General features: G+C 36.5%; 1 protein-coding gene across 1 annotated transcript; it reads left to right on the top strand.

Moving 5' to 3' along the window:
- The first annotated feature begins 67 nt into the window (after positions 1 to 67).
- wdr25 (WD repeat domain 25) lies at positions 68 to 21,597 on the top strand. The gene is made up of 7 exons (XM_055053282.1): positions 68 to 160; positions 1,833 to 2,441; positions 10,298 to 10,445; positions 16,159 to 16,289; positions 19,325 to 19,495; positions 19,658 to 19,798; positions 20,437 to 21,597. Exons 2-7 carry the CDS (start codon positions 1,845 to 1,847, stop codon positions 20,656 to 20,658), a joined length of 1,410 nt encoding a protein of 469 aa, XP_054909257.1. The 5' UTR covers positions 68 to 160; positions 1,833 to 1,844; the 3' UTR covers positions 20,659 to 21,597.
- The last annotated feature ends 470 nt before the right edge of the window (positions 21,598 to 22,067 follow it).

The raw sequence follows: 22,067 nt of genomic DNA, 5'->3' as shown, positions 1-22,067 counted from the left end.
AAAAGCTTTTAAACGTATAACAGCGCTTTCCCTATTGGAACAAAATTAAGCGATGCTTTTATTCTGAAATGCTCTCACTGACATTATTTTGCGGGATGTGGAACAAAACAAACTAACGTAAACACTACGGAGAGAAATCAAGGACTTCTCCAAAGTTCAGGTACAACAATGAAGTCATTAATTATTAATCTGTTTTTATTTTGTAATCTTTAGCTCATAAACCAGAAAGGACAACCATGAACGTTAGCTATATCTGCTAGCTGCTGGCTAATAAACATGAAAAGCGTTGAGACAGACATTGCTGTTGTATATAACATACACACAGTTCCAAATCTATTTATACTAAATGTATGTATATGTCACCTTTCAGCTGCCAACTTAAATTAATTTAATTTTATTGGGATTTATGGCACAAACCAACAGAAATATGCACCTACAAGCAAATGTGATATTTTCATTGATTATTAGCAAACATGTCTGGGGGAAAATGACCACACATACAGCAAAAAAACTGGTTTGGTTGTTATTAGCAGTGAGAAAATATTTGATCATCAACTGCAACATGAAATGAAACGGGTTTTTAAACATTTATCTTACAATAAAAATAAAAATAAAAATCTGAGAAGTGTGGCGTGCATCCGTTCTGAGCTTCACCCATGTCCCTTTAAATCTGACTCCAGCTTTTCAAATGTATACTGAAGTGGAAAAACAACCGTAAAGTGGCTGAACTTTATTTTATTTTGGAGCATCATAGTTAGGTGGGGTGTCAACAAATATAAATTTAATATAAATATTATCTGTAAGTTTTGTGAAATTCTTGTATTGTTATACTTGAACTGTTGCATCATGTAATATTTTAAGGAAATCTAATAAAATTTAGAAACAGTAAGTACTGGATTCATTGTGAAAGGTTTATAACAGCCCCCACTTACTGCTGAATTGATGACATTTAGGATGGATGGCCATGAAAAACCAAACCTTTGATGTAGAAAAATCAGGCATATTTAAAGTAAATTCCTCAGTTACATTTATTGTTGTAGAGATTTTTAACTGCACCAAAAATTGGGTCAAAATTGGTTTTTGCTAAAGCTGATTATTCCCAGGCCTGCTGCTGTAAACAATAATTCAATGAATTGCATGATAATTTAAAACAAACACAATAATTTTCATATGCGTGATTTCTTTCTACCCAAAACTGGATGACAAAACTCCTTAGTCTGGCGCTTTGGTTACATCTACTCTTTTATTTTAAGGATAGTTTTGTTTACAAACACTTCATAATTCATTTTATTTGTCGTTTTGTTTGTTTATTTTGAAAATTTTAAATGTCTTCTGGTTAGAGGGTTAAATTTTCAATGGAATTTAAAGTTTATTGATATTTAATAATGTGTTCTTGCATTATTATGCCACTAGCATTATGTTACTTGAACATTGTCTCAAAACAACAATATTATCCCAGTAACTTCTGGGGCAATATATTGTCCAGTTAAATTTGTTATTATGACACGCCTGCTGAATAAATTTATGAAATAAAAAATTTTGACTTTAGTGTGAGATTATGCTGCTGCATTGAAGGTCATTTATTTTATTTATTTTTTATCTTTATTCGTTGGCAACAAAGCCGTCCACTTTAGTATATATGTTATAATTAAAAAATACCTCAAAATACTAAAACCTCTGTATGTTTAAATTAATAAATTAAACATTTTCTTGTTTCTTTTTCTGATTTTATCTGTTTGTTGCTGTAATTGTATGTATTGAATTGGCCACTAGATGCCGCATTTGGACCATAGGTGAATTAATGACACTTCTATTTGTTTCCTTATTTTCAGTGTCAGGTGAAGATGTCTTCATTGGTGGCCTATGATGATTCAGAGGATGAGGATGAGTCCTGCGATCAGAAGGAGGAAGAACGATCAGACCCGTCCGGATTTAATAGTGTTCGTTTAAAGCCCAGACCTGCAGCTTCAGAAACAGTTTTAGGACAAAGTAGCTCTTCTTTGTTGTATGTTAACCCAAAGATGCAGCACTGGGACAGGGAATACCGTAGTGGAAACGAAGGGAAACATTTTAAAGACAGATCTGCTTGTCTCACTTTCTCAAAAAGTGATGGTTCAAATCCCGCTAAAAGGCGGCCATCTTCCCTCCCTGGTGTCAGACCGTACATCCCAAAGAGACAGAGACAATCAGAGGAAACAAAACGCCCTGAGAATCACCCACAACAAAGTTTAGAGAATCCAACCAGAAAAGGTCCAGTTCTCTCAGATGTTTCACCGAAAGTGAAGCCTTACCTTAGTGAAAAACTCAAATCATCCGGGACGCCCAGGAAGCTTTTGATGAGCCTGGAAGGCCACCAGGGGGCAGTCAACACGGCGCAGTGGTGCCCCGTGCCTCACATTAGCCACCTGCTGCTGTCCGCCTCCATGGACAAGACCTTTAAGGTAATACCAGCCCCCACATACTGCTGAATTGATGACATTTAGGATGGATGGCCATGAAAAACCAAACCTTTAACCAGAACCCACCGGACGGGCCTCTGTTATTTAAACAGCCTTCAAAGCTGAATGTTATTTACTGGAATTTAAATTATGATGCATTTTGTAGGCCTGCTTCAGCCTGAGCAACATTTTTATTTTCCACACTTTGTATTTATTTCCATTTTTTGGGGAGTGACAAATTAACTTTTATAATGCTAGAATTGTTACTTTAACTCAGTAATTTTATTATTAAGTATCATTAGTCTTAGTTGAGAAAAATTGGAAATAAAAACCATTTATTAAACACAGAATTATATATTTATTTTAACCATGACTTACAGGTAAAGAAAACCCAAAATTCAGTTTATTACAAAACTTTAATATTACAGGATTGTTAATGCAAGTCCAGGCTATTAAAACAAACAGCCTGCTGTGTTTTGGCAATAAATTAATGTTTTTTGGTGTCTGAAAAATTTCAAAAACCTCCTGAAGGTTTGGTCACAGTCCACTGCACCGTTACTTAGCAACCCCAGCTGCTAAGTAACCCCTAGCAACCCAGTCAGAGTGTGTTACCTAGCAACCCAGGCAGACCTCCTGCACATTTGGTCAGCTGGTTTTTCTGCTGCATGCGCTGCAGAGTGGCTGCTGGAAAAGACAGAAAGTGTTTAGTTGTTGACTTACCAACCAGAAACCAGTTGCTGCATTCTTGTTGGTTGTGCAGGAGGCTCCATTTCTGCTTTTCAAAGATCTACGGTTGTATGTTTGCACAGCCATTTTCACTTGTGAGTTTAAATGATGAGTTGGGGGCGTGGCCAGCAGCAGCTTATTTGGATTTAAAGTGACAGAGGCACTAAACTAGCTGAAAAGAGGTAGAACTACAATCTCATTATTTATGTTTTTGTGCAAAAAATAAAATAAAAATGTTTTGCATAGCCCACAGATCTATCCTAATTTGTTTTTTATTATAAGGAATTACACTGAGTCACCTTAAAAAGGACCTTCTGCTCTTCTGGGTAGTTGGTTCTTGTGTCTCTCATCCTTTTCTTGAAATACACACATTACTTTCATCTCTGAACTTGAGTAACATATATTGAGTAACAGATTAGAATCTGTCCACAACTCACAATCTTCTCAAGGCTGCTGTTATCCTGGGTTCTACTGCAGTTTTTCTTTCCACTCAATTTTACAATAATTTGTTTTGCTTCTTTTATAATGTTTATTTTGTTTTGTTTGTGGCTTAAAATCAGTGAGTCAGCAGATTTAACCATGATTATGTCGACTATAATATATTGCTATATATATAACAATATATAGAATATTCAATATTCAATATATTAAAGCTGTAGTCCCCAACCCTGGTCCTCAGGGCCCATTGTCCTGTATATTTTAGGTGTTTCCCAGCTGCTGCACACCTGGGTTAAATGAACAGGTGATTAATCAGCTTTTGCTGAAATTGCAGGAATGCAAAGAAGGAAATGCAGTCATATGATTCAGTTGTGTTGGAGTCCAGACTCATCAAAAACATGCAGGACAGCGGTTCCTGAGGACCAGGGTTGGTCCACTGTATTAAAGAATATTCACTGAACTCTGATCCAGAACCACACTGCATTCTGGGAAATGTAGGCTGAGAAGCGGCTTTAAACGCTCAACCCACAGACATAATAAAAGAATAGGCTCCGCATTGACTGCTGGGAGGCAGGAAACACAAAATGTTTTATGTAAAATAATCTACCAATAGAACTAGTATTTTTTATTAACATCAAGAAATTATTGATGTAAAACAAGCTTTTACATCCATCATGTAAAAGCTTGTTTGCACAGCCATTTTCAAACAATGGCTGTGCAAACAATTCCTTGTTGAAAAGTTACTTGTCTTATTTTAAGTGTAGAGACATGTTTACATTAGAAATTAGACTAAAATATTTAATAAGTGCATCCTGAAGTCCTTTCTTGTCAGAGTAATGTCGGTTATTATTTACTTGGTTAAAAGACTCACCTATCAGAGCATGCTCAGCCTGAAACCCGATACCTGCTCTGCTGCATCCATTCACCCCAACAACCCGTCGTTTCAGAATTATCTCCGTCACTGTCAGCTGAATGTGTGTCAGAACCCACGAGATTTTCCTGCCTCTCTCCCCCTTTTCGTTTCTTCTTTGTCTCTCCGTCTCCCCCCCTCTCCTTTTCATTATTTCACACCTGGAAAACAATCCCTCTTCGCACAATTGTAAAGGTCAAGCAATGCATCTATCTGCCTGCCAGCGCCCAAACATTTCTCTGCCAGTGTCTGTGAAATCACGCGCCGCGCTAACATCCTCTGAGAACTCCGACTAATTAATAATTTAAATATGAATGATTCAATTTGCATAATCATACAAGTGGAGGAGATATGGCACTAGCACCGAGCCTGGCACCTGGAGAGGGAGCCGCTTGCAGCAGATGGTGGAGACTGGCAGAGGATGGATGGAGGGAAACACTCGTTTCTGTGCAATAATTAGCTGCTCTTCTCTATTGCATTATGAATGTACTGAATGAAGACTAAAATAGGAGGTTAGCATGCTTATTTTTTCCAGAAATCTCTTGTGGTTCCTGTTTTTTGCTGAAATATTGAGGATGTTCACACATATTAGTATAAAACTGGGCCCATATGAACAACCAATATTTATTGTTAGCTTGTTGCTGTTTGTTTTCAGGTATTTTTTTCGCTAAATGTGTTGAAATGGTAGTGAAATATATATAATATTGGTAAATATCTGTAACAACAGCAATGTTAACGTTGAATATCAATAAAAGGTCCAAATGTGCATATCAGTGCATCCCTATCATGAGGAAAAAGCTTTTTATTAGTGAAATTATATGTGAATAATCACCAATATTAAGGAATTATTGACTGAAAACAAGCTCCTTTATTTTGCTGAAAAGTTACTTGTAAGTTAGTTTCACCTTACTTTAAGTGTACTAATATAATTGCACTAGAAACTACATCAAAATTACTTGGTTAGATTTTGTGTTTTTGCAGTGTTATCTGCAAAAACACAAAATCTAACCAAAATTGGCGTCTCCATTGCAGATGATCGCAAAACATTATTTCTAAAAAATGTTCCCAAAAACACAATTTTGCTATTTCAGTGTTTCCAATAAAAAAGAAACTCAATTAACATTTTATGTGAATTAGCTTATTTATGCTGCTAGTCATTGAAAACATCCGGCTCCATCTTCCTCCAGCCACTTCCTGTCATCTTCTTTGTCGTTTCCACCAGTAGTAACATCCTGTTGGTGATGTCATGTGAGAAAAAGTTCTTCCATGACAATTTTGTGAAATACATTCACTTCTAAAATGAAGAGAGTTGAAAAACCATCATTTTTTTCGTGTGATGTTTAGTTTTTAAAAATCATATGTGTTGGGCTCATGTGACAAAGAGTTTGGTTTAAAGAGTAAAAACATAAAATATTTTGTGATGATCCTTAATTTTTTTTAATAAGTGCAAGAATAAAGAGTAATAATAATAAAGAAGCCTTAAACACAATAAAGTTCAAAGAATACCAACAAAAGTCACATCTTGGGAGCTGATTTGATTGAATCAAAACATTTCTGTAGTCATTCATTAGCAAGTGTTTTTATTTTTAGTAATTTTTACAGAATAGGCTCATTTAAATTTCCTTTTAAAACACTAATTCAGCATTCAGGGCTGAAGAATGTTTTCAGGGTTGACAGTTATTTAGCAGCTCTCCACAATAAGGCTGAAAATTGCAGGTAATCATGATAAATTCAAACTTCTTATGCAGGAGTGTTTATTCTGCTGATTTATGCCATCATGTCACGCATTATTGTTCCCTCATTGACATCCGGGATGCGCTCTCTCTATTACCGCTCCGACTCCAGCCTTTGTTTTCCATTCTTCGGGAAGAGAATAGAGCGCCGGGATGTAATCAATAAAATCTTCACTGTCCTCTCTGTGCTGCTGACATCCTTCATGCTTCCTCCCTCCTCTCTGTCAGTTTTATTTTTTATTCTCATCTGTTGTTGCCATGGCTACTGCAGGTGTAGGCTGATAACTGCATTACCAATTTAGTTTTAATTATCAGGGGGTCGTTAAGGAAGGAAGCCCCAAGGAGCCAATTAAACAAACCGGATGAGTCTCTGATTGTTTTTGGTTATTGATCAAATTTTCACCGCAAACTTTTGTTATGCTATTTTGGTGTCCAGTGTTCGGCTCGGGAGCCTTTTGCGTATGGAGGAATTTTCCTGCCATAATCCAAGAGCACACATTTTCAGTCTGAAAATAAGATTTTATGCCTTTTGTTCTCAAAATTTTTAATACTTTTGTTTTCATTTTGAAAGCAGGACTTCATGTCTTTCTTCTCAAAACTTGTAACGCTTGTACTCAAAACTTCTCCTCCCGCTCTCTCTTAGACCCTGTTTATACAACTACAATTTCTGGTGAAATTGGAAGAGTTTTGTTGTGTTTATACTCCACATTTACATGAAACCACCGAATGTTTTCTCTGGCACCGTTTGAGAACGGGTTCTGAAACGTTCAAGTGTCCGTTGTCTTGTAAACAGAATAAATGGATCTTTTCTGTCAGGGAGTCCCAGATCATGCATAGTCTGACGTAAAACTAATTCAATGTGTAACTACTTTACACACTGGAGTATTAGGCAATACTAAAAAAATATATATATAATATAATAAAAATAAATATTCTGATTTTACAAGAATAAAATCAGAATATTAGAAGGTCATAACATTATGAGAATAAAAAGCTGTAATAATTTGAGAATAATATTATGAGAATGAAGTTAAATAATAATCGGAAAAATGTCATAACGTGATAAAATCATGATATGAGAATAAAGTTGAAATAATATAAGAATATAGTCATAAAATTACACACATAAAATTGAAAGAATACAAGAAAAATGTCATAATACAATGAGAATAAAGTAGTCATGAGAATAAAAACGAAACAACATGAGAAAAAAGTCAAAACAAGATGAAAATGCTCATAATTTTGAGAGTAAAGTTGTAATTCTCTTGAGTTTATTCCAGTAATACTTTATTCTCGTACGACTTCTTTCTTGTAATTTAATTATTTTTATTTTCTTAGGAATCACTAATTCTGCATCGTAACTTTATCTACTTGACTTGGATATAATTTTACTTTCTTATCTCATCTGACAGAAACGTTCAGATTCCCCCATATGAAAAACATGCTCTATATCTTCTCAGCTTCACCTGCTGCCTAGAGATGGCAGTGTTTCTCTAAGCCAAACATCACACACACACACACACACACCCACACACACACACACACACACACACACACACAGAGAGAGAGAACCGCTGAATGAACAGCAGCTTCCCTAATAGTCGGATCACTCCCAGATCTAACACGCTGGATTTAAAAGTACAACTCTCCTCCCATCTCTGTTACTTTCTGGGATTCTGCTTGTTTCACTTGCTGGATTAAAATGTCCGTCTCCCTGATCCACCCGTCTCTCCTGTCTCCTGTGGGAGCAGCAGTGGTGCAGCTCTTCTCCCAGTGTTTCATATGCTGCTAAATAATGAAGCGCGGAGCGAGGCAGAGAGTGATCAGCCATCTCAGGCGGATGTTCAAAGTTTCTCTGCTGGCTGGTAAAAAATATTCCCGTCATTAACTCAGAGCCTCACCTCCGGACTGGACCACCCGTTGGATTTCAAAACACATGTTCACCAGATGACCCATTTCAAAAGTGACAGCAAATGATTAACACCTCCTGTATTGATGCTGCGTTCACACTGCAGCCCCAAGTGACCCCGATTTCTTATTCAGTTATTTACTTTAGTGGTAATGCAAACTGTATCTTATCTCCTCATGACAGTCTGAACAACAAAAGTTGGATTATTTTTGCAATCGGACCCAGACCACTTGGAAATCTGATACATATCTGATCTATTTGATATAAATCTGGTCGCATCATCTGACCTGAACGTCATCTATACTCGACAAACGTCCCTGATACGCGCGATAGTGAAGAAAAACCGCAATAATGGCGTAATGAGGATTTAGTTGTTAATGTCCCCCAAAATTGTTAGCGATGCTCCATCGTTAGCATTCATGTTTACTTCCTCACTGAGCATGCTCTCTGTGTGTGACGTTATTGCGCCCCCTACTGCGCATATGGGAGATGTTCGCATACAAGTCGCACATTTGGAAATGCCCCAAAAATCTGATTTGACAAAAAATCGGAATTGGGTCAGTTTGGGCTGCAGTGTGAACGCAGCCTTATTGATGTGTGTTATTTTCATCTTTCGAAGCAGCAAAGCTTCAGGTTTTACTGCTATAACTACAGAAAGCAGCTGCTTGCTTTTCTCTCCTGTTTTCAGAGAAACAACAGGAATCCATTACACCTGATTTTACAACCACTCAAAAGAATTTAATGGGATTAATTAGGAAATTAATTAGGAAAGTGTTTCTTTTTTAAAACCTAAATAAGAAACCTCAGGTATAAAGATTATACTTATTCATTTCCCTGAGTAAATTAATTTGGTTTGATAATTAGCAAAATTACATTTAGATCTGATTTCTGTAAGAAATATGTTTGAATATCATCAAAATGTTTATTTCATTATGTAACTCAGTAATAATGAACAGTTTCATTGTACACATTCATACATTTCATCCTGTAAATTTAGAATATTATAAATACAAAATTTAGTTCATTGTAAATATTAAAAGAAACTTTTTTAATTTTAAACCAAAAAAGTAGGTTCATGTCGGATACATGGCAGATTACGTGTGTCAAACTCAAGGCCCAGGGGCCAAATCTGGCCGCTACAGCTTTTTATGCGGCCCCTCGTCTCCAGATGCCAAATGACGTCAATCAGTTGATCCAGATTTTTAGATTTTTGGTTTGTATTCACCCAAAAGCAAAACACACTAACTGTGAGTTTGACAATTTTTGCAGAAAATTTGCAAAAACATTGGGTTCAAGTGATGCTAACTTCCACCTGCAGGTGGCAGTATTTCTTACTTCTACTAAAATGCTGCTTCAGTCTTACTTCATGTCAAATTATAGTCCGTGATCAATAAGGAAAGTAACAAAAATTAGATATTGTGAAATACCTGGAAAATATTTGTAGATTAGCTTCACAAAATCTGTCATTTTGCAAAAAAAAAAAAAAAAAAATCACAAAACAATCCCATTAATGTAAAAAAAAGTACTTATTTAATTCACAGACAGCTCTTTATTAATATTTTTACTGTTTCTAAATGGGTTTTATCAGTACATTCAAGGACAATCTGCCCTTTAAGAACATTTCTGATATTGATATATGGCCAAAAATGGAAACTTGGCGCTCCTGGTGCAGGCAACCACCAAGTGAAACCTCCTGTCAAAAATGTAAATTTAGCTGTGGCATACCTTGATGTTAGTAGCTGTGTTATGCATATTTATGATATAAAATGTTGGATTGAGGACTGGTTACCGGCTCATTTTTTACTGAAGTTTGCAACAAAGCACAAATTAAATATCAAATGTGCTGTTTTAATTCTGCTTCACGTCTATGTGAACCATGTTTGTTACAGTTCATTCAAAGTTTGGAGGATATATCTCCCTTTGATGAGTTCTGCTTTGAAAATCAAATTAGCTAAAGAAATTGGATTTTCTTTTCTTTAATAAGTGCCTGCTGATTTTTGAAAGGTGAATGTTTTTTCTCAAGCGCAGATAACGTGACGTTTTCCATCATTTTTAAAGTAGAAAGTAGAAACACTCCTCCAGTGGATTTTGCTGGAGGAGTGTGGGTTTATTTGTGACTTTGGCCCGTGTCCATGTCTGACAGGTGTGGGATGGAGCAGAAAGTGGACGATGCCTCAGGCTTTACACCTGCCACTCGGGAGCCGTGCGTGACGCCTGCTGGACCCCCTGTGGGCGACAGCTCCTCACCGGCTCATTCGACAACACGGCTGTGATCACTGATGTGGAGACAGGTGAGTCGCACCACTTCTCGCTTTAAATGAAACACTGGATTTATTTTTGGGTCTTTATTAGGCTTTGAAAAATGTCAACAGGTATTGATTATAAAGACTACAACCCCCGAGCACCAATTTAACTTTGACATTATAATTATGTCAAAATGATCCACGATTCCCTTAGATAGTGTATTCATGTTTTGTTCCTCTGTATTTTTTGTTTTAAATAAAGTTTTTGGAACATGAAGACAGGAAATGGAACTGCTGCATTGTAAATAGTCTTCAAAATAAGAGCATGAATATAACCGCCTAACTGCTGGAAGACTTTTTAATGGTCGATAACCAAAACTTCAACACAGATGTTGAACTTTATTCAACTGAACGTTTGCAAAACAGCCAAGTAAACTAATGCTTTAGGACTTATCTGTAATTTTGTGGATGCAAAGTGTCATAAATGTCTTCAAAGTTAGCAAAATCCCTTAACAACAACACCGAAAAATAACTCTCAGCTTTTAGCTGATGAGGAGACATGAGCTCACCACTGGTATATAAATATTTTCTAAATACCAGAATAATAAGAGAGAGTTTACTTTCTTCTTCTAAAGTGGTATAATCCCAATCTGGGGATGCACAGATTATGTCATCATAAACACTTTGTAATAGCTAAAATAAAAACGTTTGACACAGCCTCTAAAATTGTTTATAGCTGCCTATTAAACACAAAATATACCTTCATATGCATTTGGTACCAACACTGGAGCCAGTCGTCAGTAAAGAAAATAAATGAATGGTGCTCTTGGATTGGCTGCTTTGCAAATGCCAACCAATAGGATGTCCTAACATTGTGACCAAGTATTGCAGCTTTCCAGCTGCACTTCACAAACTACATTATGAGCAAAATGTTTAAATTACCATTTGAAAACTGCTTTGTGTTGCATTATTTTTGTGTTGGAATATCAGCAGGAAGGAGACTGAAACTCCAAACATACTGACCAAAACAAAACAGAAACTACAAATGAGAAACTCAGAAGCGAGCGGCTGCAACTCTACATGCAACAAACTTAACTACATCATAAAATAAGTCCACCATGTCACGACACCGTCAGATTTTAGCATTTTGTGTTTTGTGTCGTGAAACAATTAGCTTCGACATAAACAGGAAAAAGAAAGAAAAACCTGTCAGTGAGTAAAGCCATGTTTTCACAGCCCTGTGTATATTTCTCCAGTTTGTTTTGACTTAACAAAAATCCTGTTTCTTGGCGGCTTTTATTAAACACTTTCCAACCACACTGCTGGCGTTTTGGGACAACAAAGCACATTGGCAGCTGTACCTCCTGCAGTCCTTGTGTTGCTTCTCAACAGTTTGTCTTGTAATTTGCATGGGACGTGAATATCATTCTCTTGAGTTGCAGAACAGCTTCTCTCACTCTGGCTCTGAAGCCCATGCTGAAAGAAAATCTGAGAAAATCATTTGAAGTTGGGGTACATTGTCAAATGTTAAAGGCTTTTTTAAGTGCAGTGAAAGAAATGTGGCGTACTTCTCTTAAAATGCAGCTCTGCTAAAGCTGCAGAACCGTACAAGAAATCAATTGGCTCCAATTTGTGCCCTCCATTCGTTTTAAGTGCCTTTAAGTCTCTTTCGTTTAATCGTGTGGAGCCCAGCACACGATTAAACGTGTGCTGGGCTCCACACAAAGGCCGACAAAGGTCGGCACTTTCTGCATTAAGAACATGTGAGTATTCATCCATTTTATGCCTCCTTTATTTCTCTCACTGTTTAATCTGTAGGAATAAAAGAATGAATGAGAACTGGTGAAATGTTTTGTTCAGGAGAACGGCAGAAAATCCATGCAGTTTTTAATTTTTGTAGATATTTCTTGAGTTTTAATGTGTAATCTTTCTTTGTTCAGTAGGTTTACATCACTCAAGTTCACTGTATTTATTCTAACAACAGAGGACATGATGATGGTGGGTAACATCAGTTCAGCAGCTAAAAAAATAAACAGTCCACTTCTCTCCAAATCAATCAGAGATCAAACTTTTACAAACTGTGATTTATTTTTCAAGCTTACAGAGGAAACAAAAAATAAAAAATAAAGCCACCATAATGTCTGCATCTTTAGGGTCAGCACATGGCTGCACTTCCTCTCTCCCAGCGTCTGTCGATTCTGTCAATAAAGCCTACGGATAATAGCTCGGCCAGCCCATTAAACACGCAGGCAGCTCCAGGAAGGGAATCAATAATGGATACATCACCACGGGGGCAGCGACCATGACCTTACACTGGGACGTCACTATTCACAACCATAAACAGACAAATGCTTATTTGATCGCCGCTGTCAAAGCGGCTTCAAAAGGAACAGCTAAAGGAATGCCACACGTCCAAAAACCTCTCATGCAGAATCCTATGAAAGCCTTTTTCTCTTATAGCATTTTTTCATTCCTCCCACTACTACTATTATTCATTCATATTAGAAATTAATTATAAGTCTATTGTTTCCAGGAGCGAGAGAAGCGAGTGCTTCCTGGAAAGGGCAATAAGGCCGCGTTCCTATGGCAGCGCCAGATGAAGGGAATTCAATTTCGTTGCATATTAATGTGGGAGTTGGGAACGCAGCCCGGTTCCTTCATGGCATTTTAATGTGAAAGGGCTGAAATGAAGTCGCTGACACTTCAAACTTCATCGTAATCGAAAACACGGAAAATGAGCAACATCCTTAAAATCCCTTCGTGTGTTTTAGATGCTTCGTGTCTTTTGGAGTCTTTCCCGCCACAATTATTGGCATGTTTGCTGCAAGCATTGAGATAATCTTTATATTAAATGATTGCTATGGTTCTCTTATCAATTATTGCTCTGGACGCAGATGTGGGCAAGTTTTGTTGTAGCCATGATTCGGCGAGTCTTTCCCATTTTGAACAGTGAAGAGAAACGCTATAAGTCACATGAAGAACATTTCTAGGTTTAAAATAAAACAAGCCAGTCAAAATAAGCAATAAATCAATTAATTGTATGATAAAGTAAAACAAACATAATCATTTCCATCTGCATGATTTATCGTTTTTTTCTCTTTTCTGTCTCTTTTTCTACCGAAAACTGGATGACAAAAGTCTTCAGTTTGGTGCTTTGGTCTCCACTAACTCTTATTTTGAAGGGCAATTTTGTTTACGGACTTCCTGATTCCTTTTATTAGTTGTTTCTGTTGTTTGGTTTATTTATTTTGGATATTTAAAATGTTTTAGAATGTAAAATGTATTGATAAATGATGATGCCATTACCATTTGATTACTTAGAAATGGTCTCAAAACAACAATATTGTCGTTTATTGCAGTAACTTCTGGGGCATTTTGTCATCAAGAAAAATGTGTTTTTGCTCTGCAGGTAATTGTAGGTGTAGTGGGTAGCCATGGCAACAGGTCCGCTTGTAGAGTACAGCCGACACAGAGAGCGAGAAAAAGCAGGTTATAAAGGGTTTAAAGTTGTTTTTATCCTCTTTATAAGTTTATTTTCTCTTTGCTTTGGCACTGTGTAATTTTTAAACCTTCATTAAAGACAAAAACTAGATTAGTTATCATCAACTGGGATGAAATCTTTCATAAAGGATAGGAGACACGGTTTGTTAAATTTTAACAATTAATTTTAACAGCTGGAAATATGTAAAATGCAATTATTGACCGATATAAAAGTGAAATTTGCTTAGTGCGTTCTTGCGTCTTGACAGAAACCAAATTATTTGTAGATTTATATCCAGAGAAAATACATGTTTCACCTGTTAAAACATCAACCATTTTCTGAGCTTTAATTTAAACCAGATTTTATAGAAAGTGAGTCAGAAATGACGCTACAGCCATTTTTGTGACAGTTTCCTGCTCATTCCACATTAGAACAATCTGGTTCATGACTCAGAGACTTACAGTAATGGTCGCCTGCAGGATTATCGCTAGCTTTAGCGGCTAATGGGAAATGTCCCAACCAATAATGTACATCAATGGAGAAATCCTTTGATCCGAATTTGTTTACTTTTTCTGAAAAAGAAAGTTGCGCTGGTCCTCTTCAGAGATTTTTGTTTTGTTTTCTCAAGCGCCCCCACAGGCGAGGAGGGGAACAGCTTTTTCAATTAGTTTGGATCGTTTGACAGATTGCAGTGTGAAAGCAAACTGCAGCTGAAAATGTAACAAATGTTGCAACTTTGGCCCCCAATCGAACCGAGTCCACTGGACTACATAATCCTTTGGTATGCTAACTTTACACGCCACACGTCGAGCTCATGTCCCGGCAATTAAACGTCCCCATGGGGCCACAGCTTGACAACGAGAGCTTCAGTGGATTAATGTGACTCTGCCCTGAGGGCCTTGCAGTCACTCCATATGTCAGGACATATAAAGCCATGTCAGCTGAACATACAGACTATCCCAAATGGATCGCCGCGTTAGCTTATCCGTCATCCTGAGACAGCTAATTAATTTAGCCTAATTAAAACATGAGGATGCCCCATTTATTACGAGGTAAACGCTCCAAACATGAGTTTCAAATCTTTGTTAGGGATCTTTGCTGCGGGAAAGCCAATTAAGCGTGACGTGTGGAGCTGATGAAAGAGCCTGTTAAAACTTTGGTTCAGATCCGCTGAGTCCCATTTTGGACCAAACTAGTTCACAATGAACTGAGAGACTCTTGGTGGGGAGAATTTCATAATAAAGTGTTTTTGTGTGTGAGTGTTGAGGGCTTAAAATGGGTCTATTTCGCTTGTTCGATGAATTAATGAAGAGCCGCTGAGCCCTTAGCAACATTTTGAGTTCATTCTCATACTCTGGCCTCATGTTTTCCACAAAAACTCACTTTTGGTCCACCCTGTCACAACTAATTATCCTTAAGCTCCTCTGTGCTCCTGTTTTAATTTTATACATGACATTTCTAAGTCAACATAGATAAAACAGCCTCCAGCCAAAACAGGTTTTTTCTTTCATGTGGTTTTCTCTTCAAAATAATAAACTTCTTCATCAACTTGGACAGAGAAAACACCAACATCGTTTGCCTTCACTGCAAAAACACAAAATCTTATCAATCTTTGTCTAGTTTCTAATGCAAATATCATGTTACACTTGAAATTTCAGAAAATTAACTCAACAGTAATGTTTCAGGAAGATATAGGAGCTTACTTATCGCTTTTTCATCAACATTAAGTAATTATTGTGTCTTTGTCTGGTGAATATTTTGGTTAAATGTGTTTGTTTTTCATTCGATGGGCAGACAATCCAGAAATTTTACTCACGGCATAATAAAAATACTTTGAAAATACTTACTTAATTGATTAAAAGTAGTAGTTAGTATCCAGCTCTAGCGAGTTCCACACTCTCGATCCCAATTCAAATGTACCATTCAGAAAATAGTGCATTTGTTTCAGAAAACCCACTTAATATCATTTTTAGAATTACATTACACATATTTTTAAATATTCTACCTCTTATGGAAACACCGGCTGTACTTTATTGGTCTAAATGAATAAGTTTTAAGCACCAATTAATAAAATAACACATTGCCAGTGGTCACCTTTTTTTAAAATCTGCAACTCAAAACGAAACTTGTCAGTCATATCTTGCATTTCCTTGCCATAAATATATATCAGGGTCAAACTGTTTCCACTCTTTAAATCTATTATGTTACCTATTAATTTGTTCAATTTTATGATTTTGAGTTGTAGAAATTGGTTTTAAATGTGGTTTTTATTGTTTGCAGGGCAGCTGACAGTGAAAGTGGACAACCAGTTTAAGGTGACGTGTGTGGTTCTTCACCCCGGCAGCTCGGACGTCTTCCTGTGTGGAGGTCACAGCCCGGCGGTGAAAGCCTGGGACTCCCGCTGCTGCAAGGTCAAACCTTCATCTCCCTTTGTCTTCGTCAGGCATAGCAAAAGTTTTCACAACGCTTAAATTTTCCATATTCTTATCACAATCGTACCAGCGCACACATTTTATTTGGATTTCAGAAGATAACATATTTGTTGTTGCCTGGAATATGTCTCACTTTAGAAAAGTAGTGTTGGATTTGTATGTACTGTAGATCAGTGTAATTTTGAAAAGATAAAATAAAAGAAATAATTATTTTTTACTGAACTGGTTAAGAGTAGAAAAGTACTTTGTAAAAAGTCTACTTAACTAAGTAACTGATCAAATTATCAGCCATTTAATATCTAAAAATCATCAGACAAACCAAAATGTGAAGTTAAATAAGAATTTTGGTATTTTAATTATGAAAATGATAATTCCTAGAATATAAAATAACAAAATCAGGCAGAATGTTTTTTTTCCCCCAAATCAGTTTCTTTCATCATAAAATGTATTAAACTTTAACAACAACTGCTGGTGAATTTCTGGTTAAAATATTTTTATTTTTCATTGAGTGGATAGAAAATCCATAAATTTTACTCCAGTAAGAGTAGAAATACTTCATAATATAATTAATCAATTAAAAGTACAAAGTACAGCATAGAGAAAATACTCCTAAAAGCAAATGTTTTCAAAAAAGTTACTGAAGTAAATGTGAGTTATTAATGTACGATATATCGTAACAATCAACATCGGTATCAGCCGATACGAGTCATTTTTTAACATAACATTGGTTTGAAAAAATAAAACTGGGCTAAAATGAACAACTAATATTTATTTTTGTTTGTTTGTAGTTGGGCTTTTCCATATGTGTTGAAACGATAGTAAATATAATATTGGTAAATATAAGTTTTCAACCATAACAGAAATATTAATATAGATATCAGTCCAGATTATCGTATCGGTGCATCCCTCGTTGAAGTCGTGCTACTCTGTGTATAACTAACCGTTTTAATCCCCATAAATTGTTCATGTGAAGCTGCAACCTGACATTTCTATTAAATCTAATGGGTTATTTTATATGATAATCCTGCTCACTTCCTCTGAATCTACATGTTTGCATGTAATTTCTTCCTTGAGCAGCCCGACTCGGCCCTTAGCAGGGATTTTAGGTTCAACCCAGCGGAAATGCTGCTGCCAGCGGGCGTCAATATGAGCTGCAAACAGAGCGTGGCGCAGTCCTCTCTGAAAACGGTAAAGCTGCAGAGCCCGGGGTGCGGCTCGCTTTCAGGCTTCAGCTGCTGTTCTGTGGAGTAAAGCTTCCCCGACGGATCAAATCCAGTCCGCCCAGAGGCTCAGCCAGGCAACCTTTAGTCTGAAGGCGGCTGGACTCCAGAGGTCCTCCTGCGTTACGTCAAGCCTCTCTGACTGGAGCAAAAGAGGAGCCTGGCGCAGGTAGAGTGAGAGCAGCCGCCTCCGACAGATAAGATCTGTTAAACCAGAATCATTAAGGATTCTTCCACAGTAAGGAAAAGGCCCCCCTGCTGTTTTTGTTTAACTGATTTGGATCAAATTTGTGGACCTATTATGCAAAATTCACATTTTGGATATTCTTTTGGGTTTCTGCTCATTCTTTCCAACTCTTGGAAATTTTTCCTCAAACACATCGCTTGGCAATAAGTTCATGTTTTCTGAGTGTCTGGAAAATGAGCTGTTTTGAAAACCTCCAAAATGTTAAGTCACCGTCCCGTTACCTAGCAACCCACGCTGAGCTCCAGCACTGTTGGTCAGCTGGTTTTACCGCTGTATTCAAATTCAAACTCAAGGATAAAGGGAAGTTAAATGTTGTTGTAGCTCATTAATTCAGATTCTTCGAATAGTTATTGAAGATTGTGATCTCTTGTAGCCGTCTATATTGCAGCGAATCTGAAGAAGCCTCTGACTGAAGATAGTCTATTTTCTCAACAGTCTCATGAGGACGATGGTCAGTGTACAATGGCTACTGGAAAAGACAAAAGTGTTTTGTTGTTAACTTTCCATCCAGAAACCTCTTACTGAATTCTTATTGGTTGTGCGGGAGGCTCCAATTTTGTTTTTCGAAGATGTATGATTGTATTACCATGTATCTATTTGACACAAACATCTCTAAACTTTCACCCAGAAGAACTGATTTCCCTTTTAAATTAGTTCTAAATATGTGTTGTACCACGCAGAAAAGTTTAAGTCTCTCCAAAGTGTTTTGTTTGTGACTTTTGTCCCAATTTTTGCCTCAGCTGTCTGACAGATGGCCTCAGATTTGACTCTATCTTTGTGTGATCAACACTTGGTGCTCTGACTGAAGAAGTGTGTGGTCATGTTACACCGCACAAATACAAAATCTTACAAAAAATGGTTAATCTAGTCTCCAGTACATCTTAGAACACTTGAAATAAGACAAAACGATCATTTCATTGGCAAATAGTTTCACTTATAACAAGACATTTTGCCCATATTATTTAAACTTTAAATTCTAATGAACATTTAGAACATTTACCATTTTAAATATTTATAAAATTACTAGTTACATTTACTCACCATAAACCAAAAACACCAATAACTCACCATAAACAGACACATAGCTGCAGTTTTTGTTAAAGTTTTATAAGTTTTTAATTTAAATTAACTGATTTGGAAACATTTTATTGTTATTTTATGTTACTTATGCAAATTATTGTCATTTTGGTCCATAAAATACCAAAAGTTCCACTTAACTTTTTATTTTGAGTCATCTGATGACATAATTTTTAAATATTAAATGATTGATAATTTGGTCAGTTACCCCGAACATTTTGCCGAATATGTTTTTACTCCCGTTGAATAATTTCTTGGACAGCTCCTTTATACTTTTACTGGAGTCAAAATAAGTTGAAGTGTTGCTACCTTTACTAACTGAGTTCAGTTTTTGGTACTCCGCCCACCTATGCAATAATAAAACACCAGAAAGATTTGATTTAAATATCACCTCTAAGCTTTTATACCTGAAGATTTTTCAGTAATACTTTTAGTTAGTCATGATTTTAATCACGTGTTTTCACCTGAAGGTGGTTAAAACCTACAAAGCGGCCGTCCAGCAGACCCTGGACATCCTGTTTCTTCGCAGTGGGATGGATTTCATAACGAGCTCTGACTGCGTCAGCCGGGACTCCGCCGACCGGACGCTGATCGCCTGGGATTACCGCAGCACAGCCAACATCTCTAACCAGATCTACCACGTAAGCAGAACTAAAAATGAAATGACATTTGGCCTCATCTGGCAGTTTCAGGCTTAAACTTACTGAATCTGAACAAATTGTTTCGAATTGTAGAGTAAATGGATTTCAGTTGTTTGTTTTCGGGGTTGAATTTCTGCTGGAGGAACTCATGTTTCCCAACAGGAGCGATACACGTGTCCAAGCTTGGCTCTCCACCCGGTGGAGGAGACGTTTGTGGCCCAAACCAACGGGAACTACGTGGCGCTGTTCTCCTCACAGACGCCCTTCAAAATGAACAAGAAGCGACGATTCGATGGACATAAGGTCAGGAAATACCTCAGGTTGGATTCCTGGTGACAGCTCTGCATAAAGTAACGCATGACTGTGAGGCTAGCGGCATTCTGAAAAGTGTGGCATGTCGATCCTCGTTTACTGTGTTTTCATTAAATAAAATCCAGGGCCATACTAGCTTTATAAAAAAAATTATTATAAGAATAAAGTAATATTTTGAGAATAATCAAAATATTTCAAGAAGAAAGCCATAATACAATGAGAATAAGTAATATTGTGACTTTATTCTTGAAATATTGTCTTTCTTCTTCTAATTTTATGACTTTTTTCTTGTACTTTTTTTATTTTTATCATTTTTATTTTAGCGTAATACTCCGTCCTTCAGAACAAATGCTTGCTAAACTTTTCATATTTTTCATTGTTAAAACACAAAAGTTTAAAACAAGCAGTAACGCTGAAATATAATAAGTAGGTTGGATCTATTTAAATTGTAAATATTTCCATCTTCTAAAGCTTCAAATCACAGAAAGAAGCTCAGACTTTAAAGCTGATTTAATCTACCTCAAGATATTTGTGATAATTTTTAAAAAAAGATAATTTTTCTAACTTGCTGATTTTAAAACCAGCTTTGGATGGAAGTTTGATGCTTTGCAACATGAATGTGGTTGTAGGTGGAGGGTTATGCCGTCCGCTGTGGCTTTTCCCTGGATGGAGCCATCTTGGCCTCGGGGAGCTCCACCGGTTCGGCCCACTTCTACGAATATCAAAGCACTCGCGCTTTGCACGCCATCCAGGCGCACAGTCAGCCATGCATCTGCGTTTCACCGCATCCTGTGCTTCCTGCGACGGCGGCCACTTGTGACTGGGCAGGTGAAATCAAGATCTGGCACTGAACTGGAAAAATACCCACAGATTCCCTCTAAAATGTGTGCAAAGACAAAAAAACACAGCGTCGTATTTAGGCCGATAGAAGGAGGAGTAAATTTACGTCAAAAACCTCAGAAATTGTAAGATTAATCTAAGAAATTTTCTGGAAAAAACAAGGACATTTCTGAGCTCCAAAAGTCAAAAATTTGAGAGAAACAAACCTCAGAAATTTTAGGATTAATATCAGAATGAAACTGGGAAATTTCTGAGTTTGAAAACATGAAAATCTGCTAAAACAAAAAAAAAAAACTGAGATGCATTAGATTAAGTTTCATATTAATCTACTACATTTTCCAGAAAAAAAAACATGGACATTTCTGAGCTCCGAAAGTCAAAAATATGTGAGAAAAAACCCTGAGATTTTGAGATTAATCTAAGAAATTATTTAGAAAAAAATAATTTCTAAGTTTAAAAAGTAAAAAAAAATGCTAAAAAGATTTTAAAAAGTGTTTCAAAATAATTTGGTTTATTTGGACATATTTGGCTTTTGAAATTTAAATATGTCCAAGTTTTTCTAGAAACTTTTTGATGTCATGTAAAAAAATTTTCAGCTTTTTGGCATAAATTTACTCCTTTTTTTTATCTTTTTCTGGCCATGATGGCACGAATACGCCATCATACAGAAAGATTGTTGGCGTATTTAAGTTACTGTGGATTACTACCTCCTAAAATAATTTGTATGTTGTAAAATGGATGCAGACCATTGGTCGAACTGAACCTCATGCATTTTCTGTGTTTTTTGTAAAATAAAATATAAAGAGAAATGTTTTCCTCATTAATCTTATTATTTTCATCTGACATTCTCCTTTCACACTGTAAACTTCATTTAATGTTTTTTTGGGGGGAAATTAACTTTTTCTTGTAAAGGAAATCTACATTAAAGAATAAATTATGTGAAATAATGACCTTTTTCCAAACACTCATCTTTATTAAGTAAATAAACATACAGAAAAAATATATAACCATGCATCAGACAAACAGACGTGTTGACATTTAGACGACGGGCCCAGAACCGAGCTGGAGGTCGGATAGAACAGAACCGCTTCAGTCTTATCATCATTCAGGGTCAAAATGCTCAATAAATATAACATCAACTAAAACGAGATAAAAATAGTCATATAAGTGTAACAGTTATTATATATATGTAATATCTGCTTTTGTACATTGTGTCAACAACAAAAATATCATCCCCGCTTTGCAGTCATTCATATTTTTCACCATCTTGCTATTTATATATTACTCTAGTTTGGAAGGATTTCTGTGTTTCAGTGTCGTACAAAATCTTTAAAACACCTCTGATGGTTTGAATCAGTTCTCAGATCTCTGTGAATTAAGGAGGTAGAGGCATCCAAAATAAAATCCGTCCATCACATGA

This window comes from Poeciliopsis prolifica, unplaced genomic scaffold (genome assembly GCF_027474105.1).
Source record: "Poeciliopsis prolifica strain line A6 unplaced genomic scaffold, Auburn_PproV2 SCAFFOLD037, whole genome shotgun sequence".
Taxonomy (NCBI): domain Eukaryota; kingdom Metazoa; phylum Chordata; class Actinopteri; order Cyprinodontiformes; family Poeciliidae; genus Poeciliopsis; species Poeciliopsis prolifica.
The sequence above is the reverse complement of the archived record's forward strand: the minus strand, read 5'-3'. Positions and strand labels throughout refer to the sequence as shown.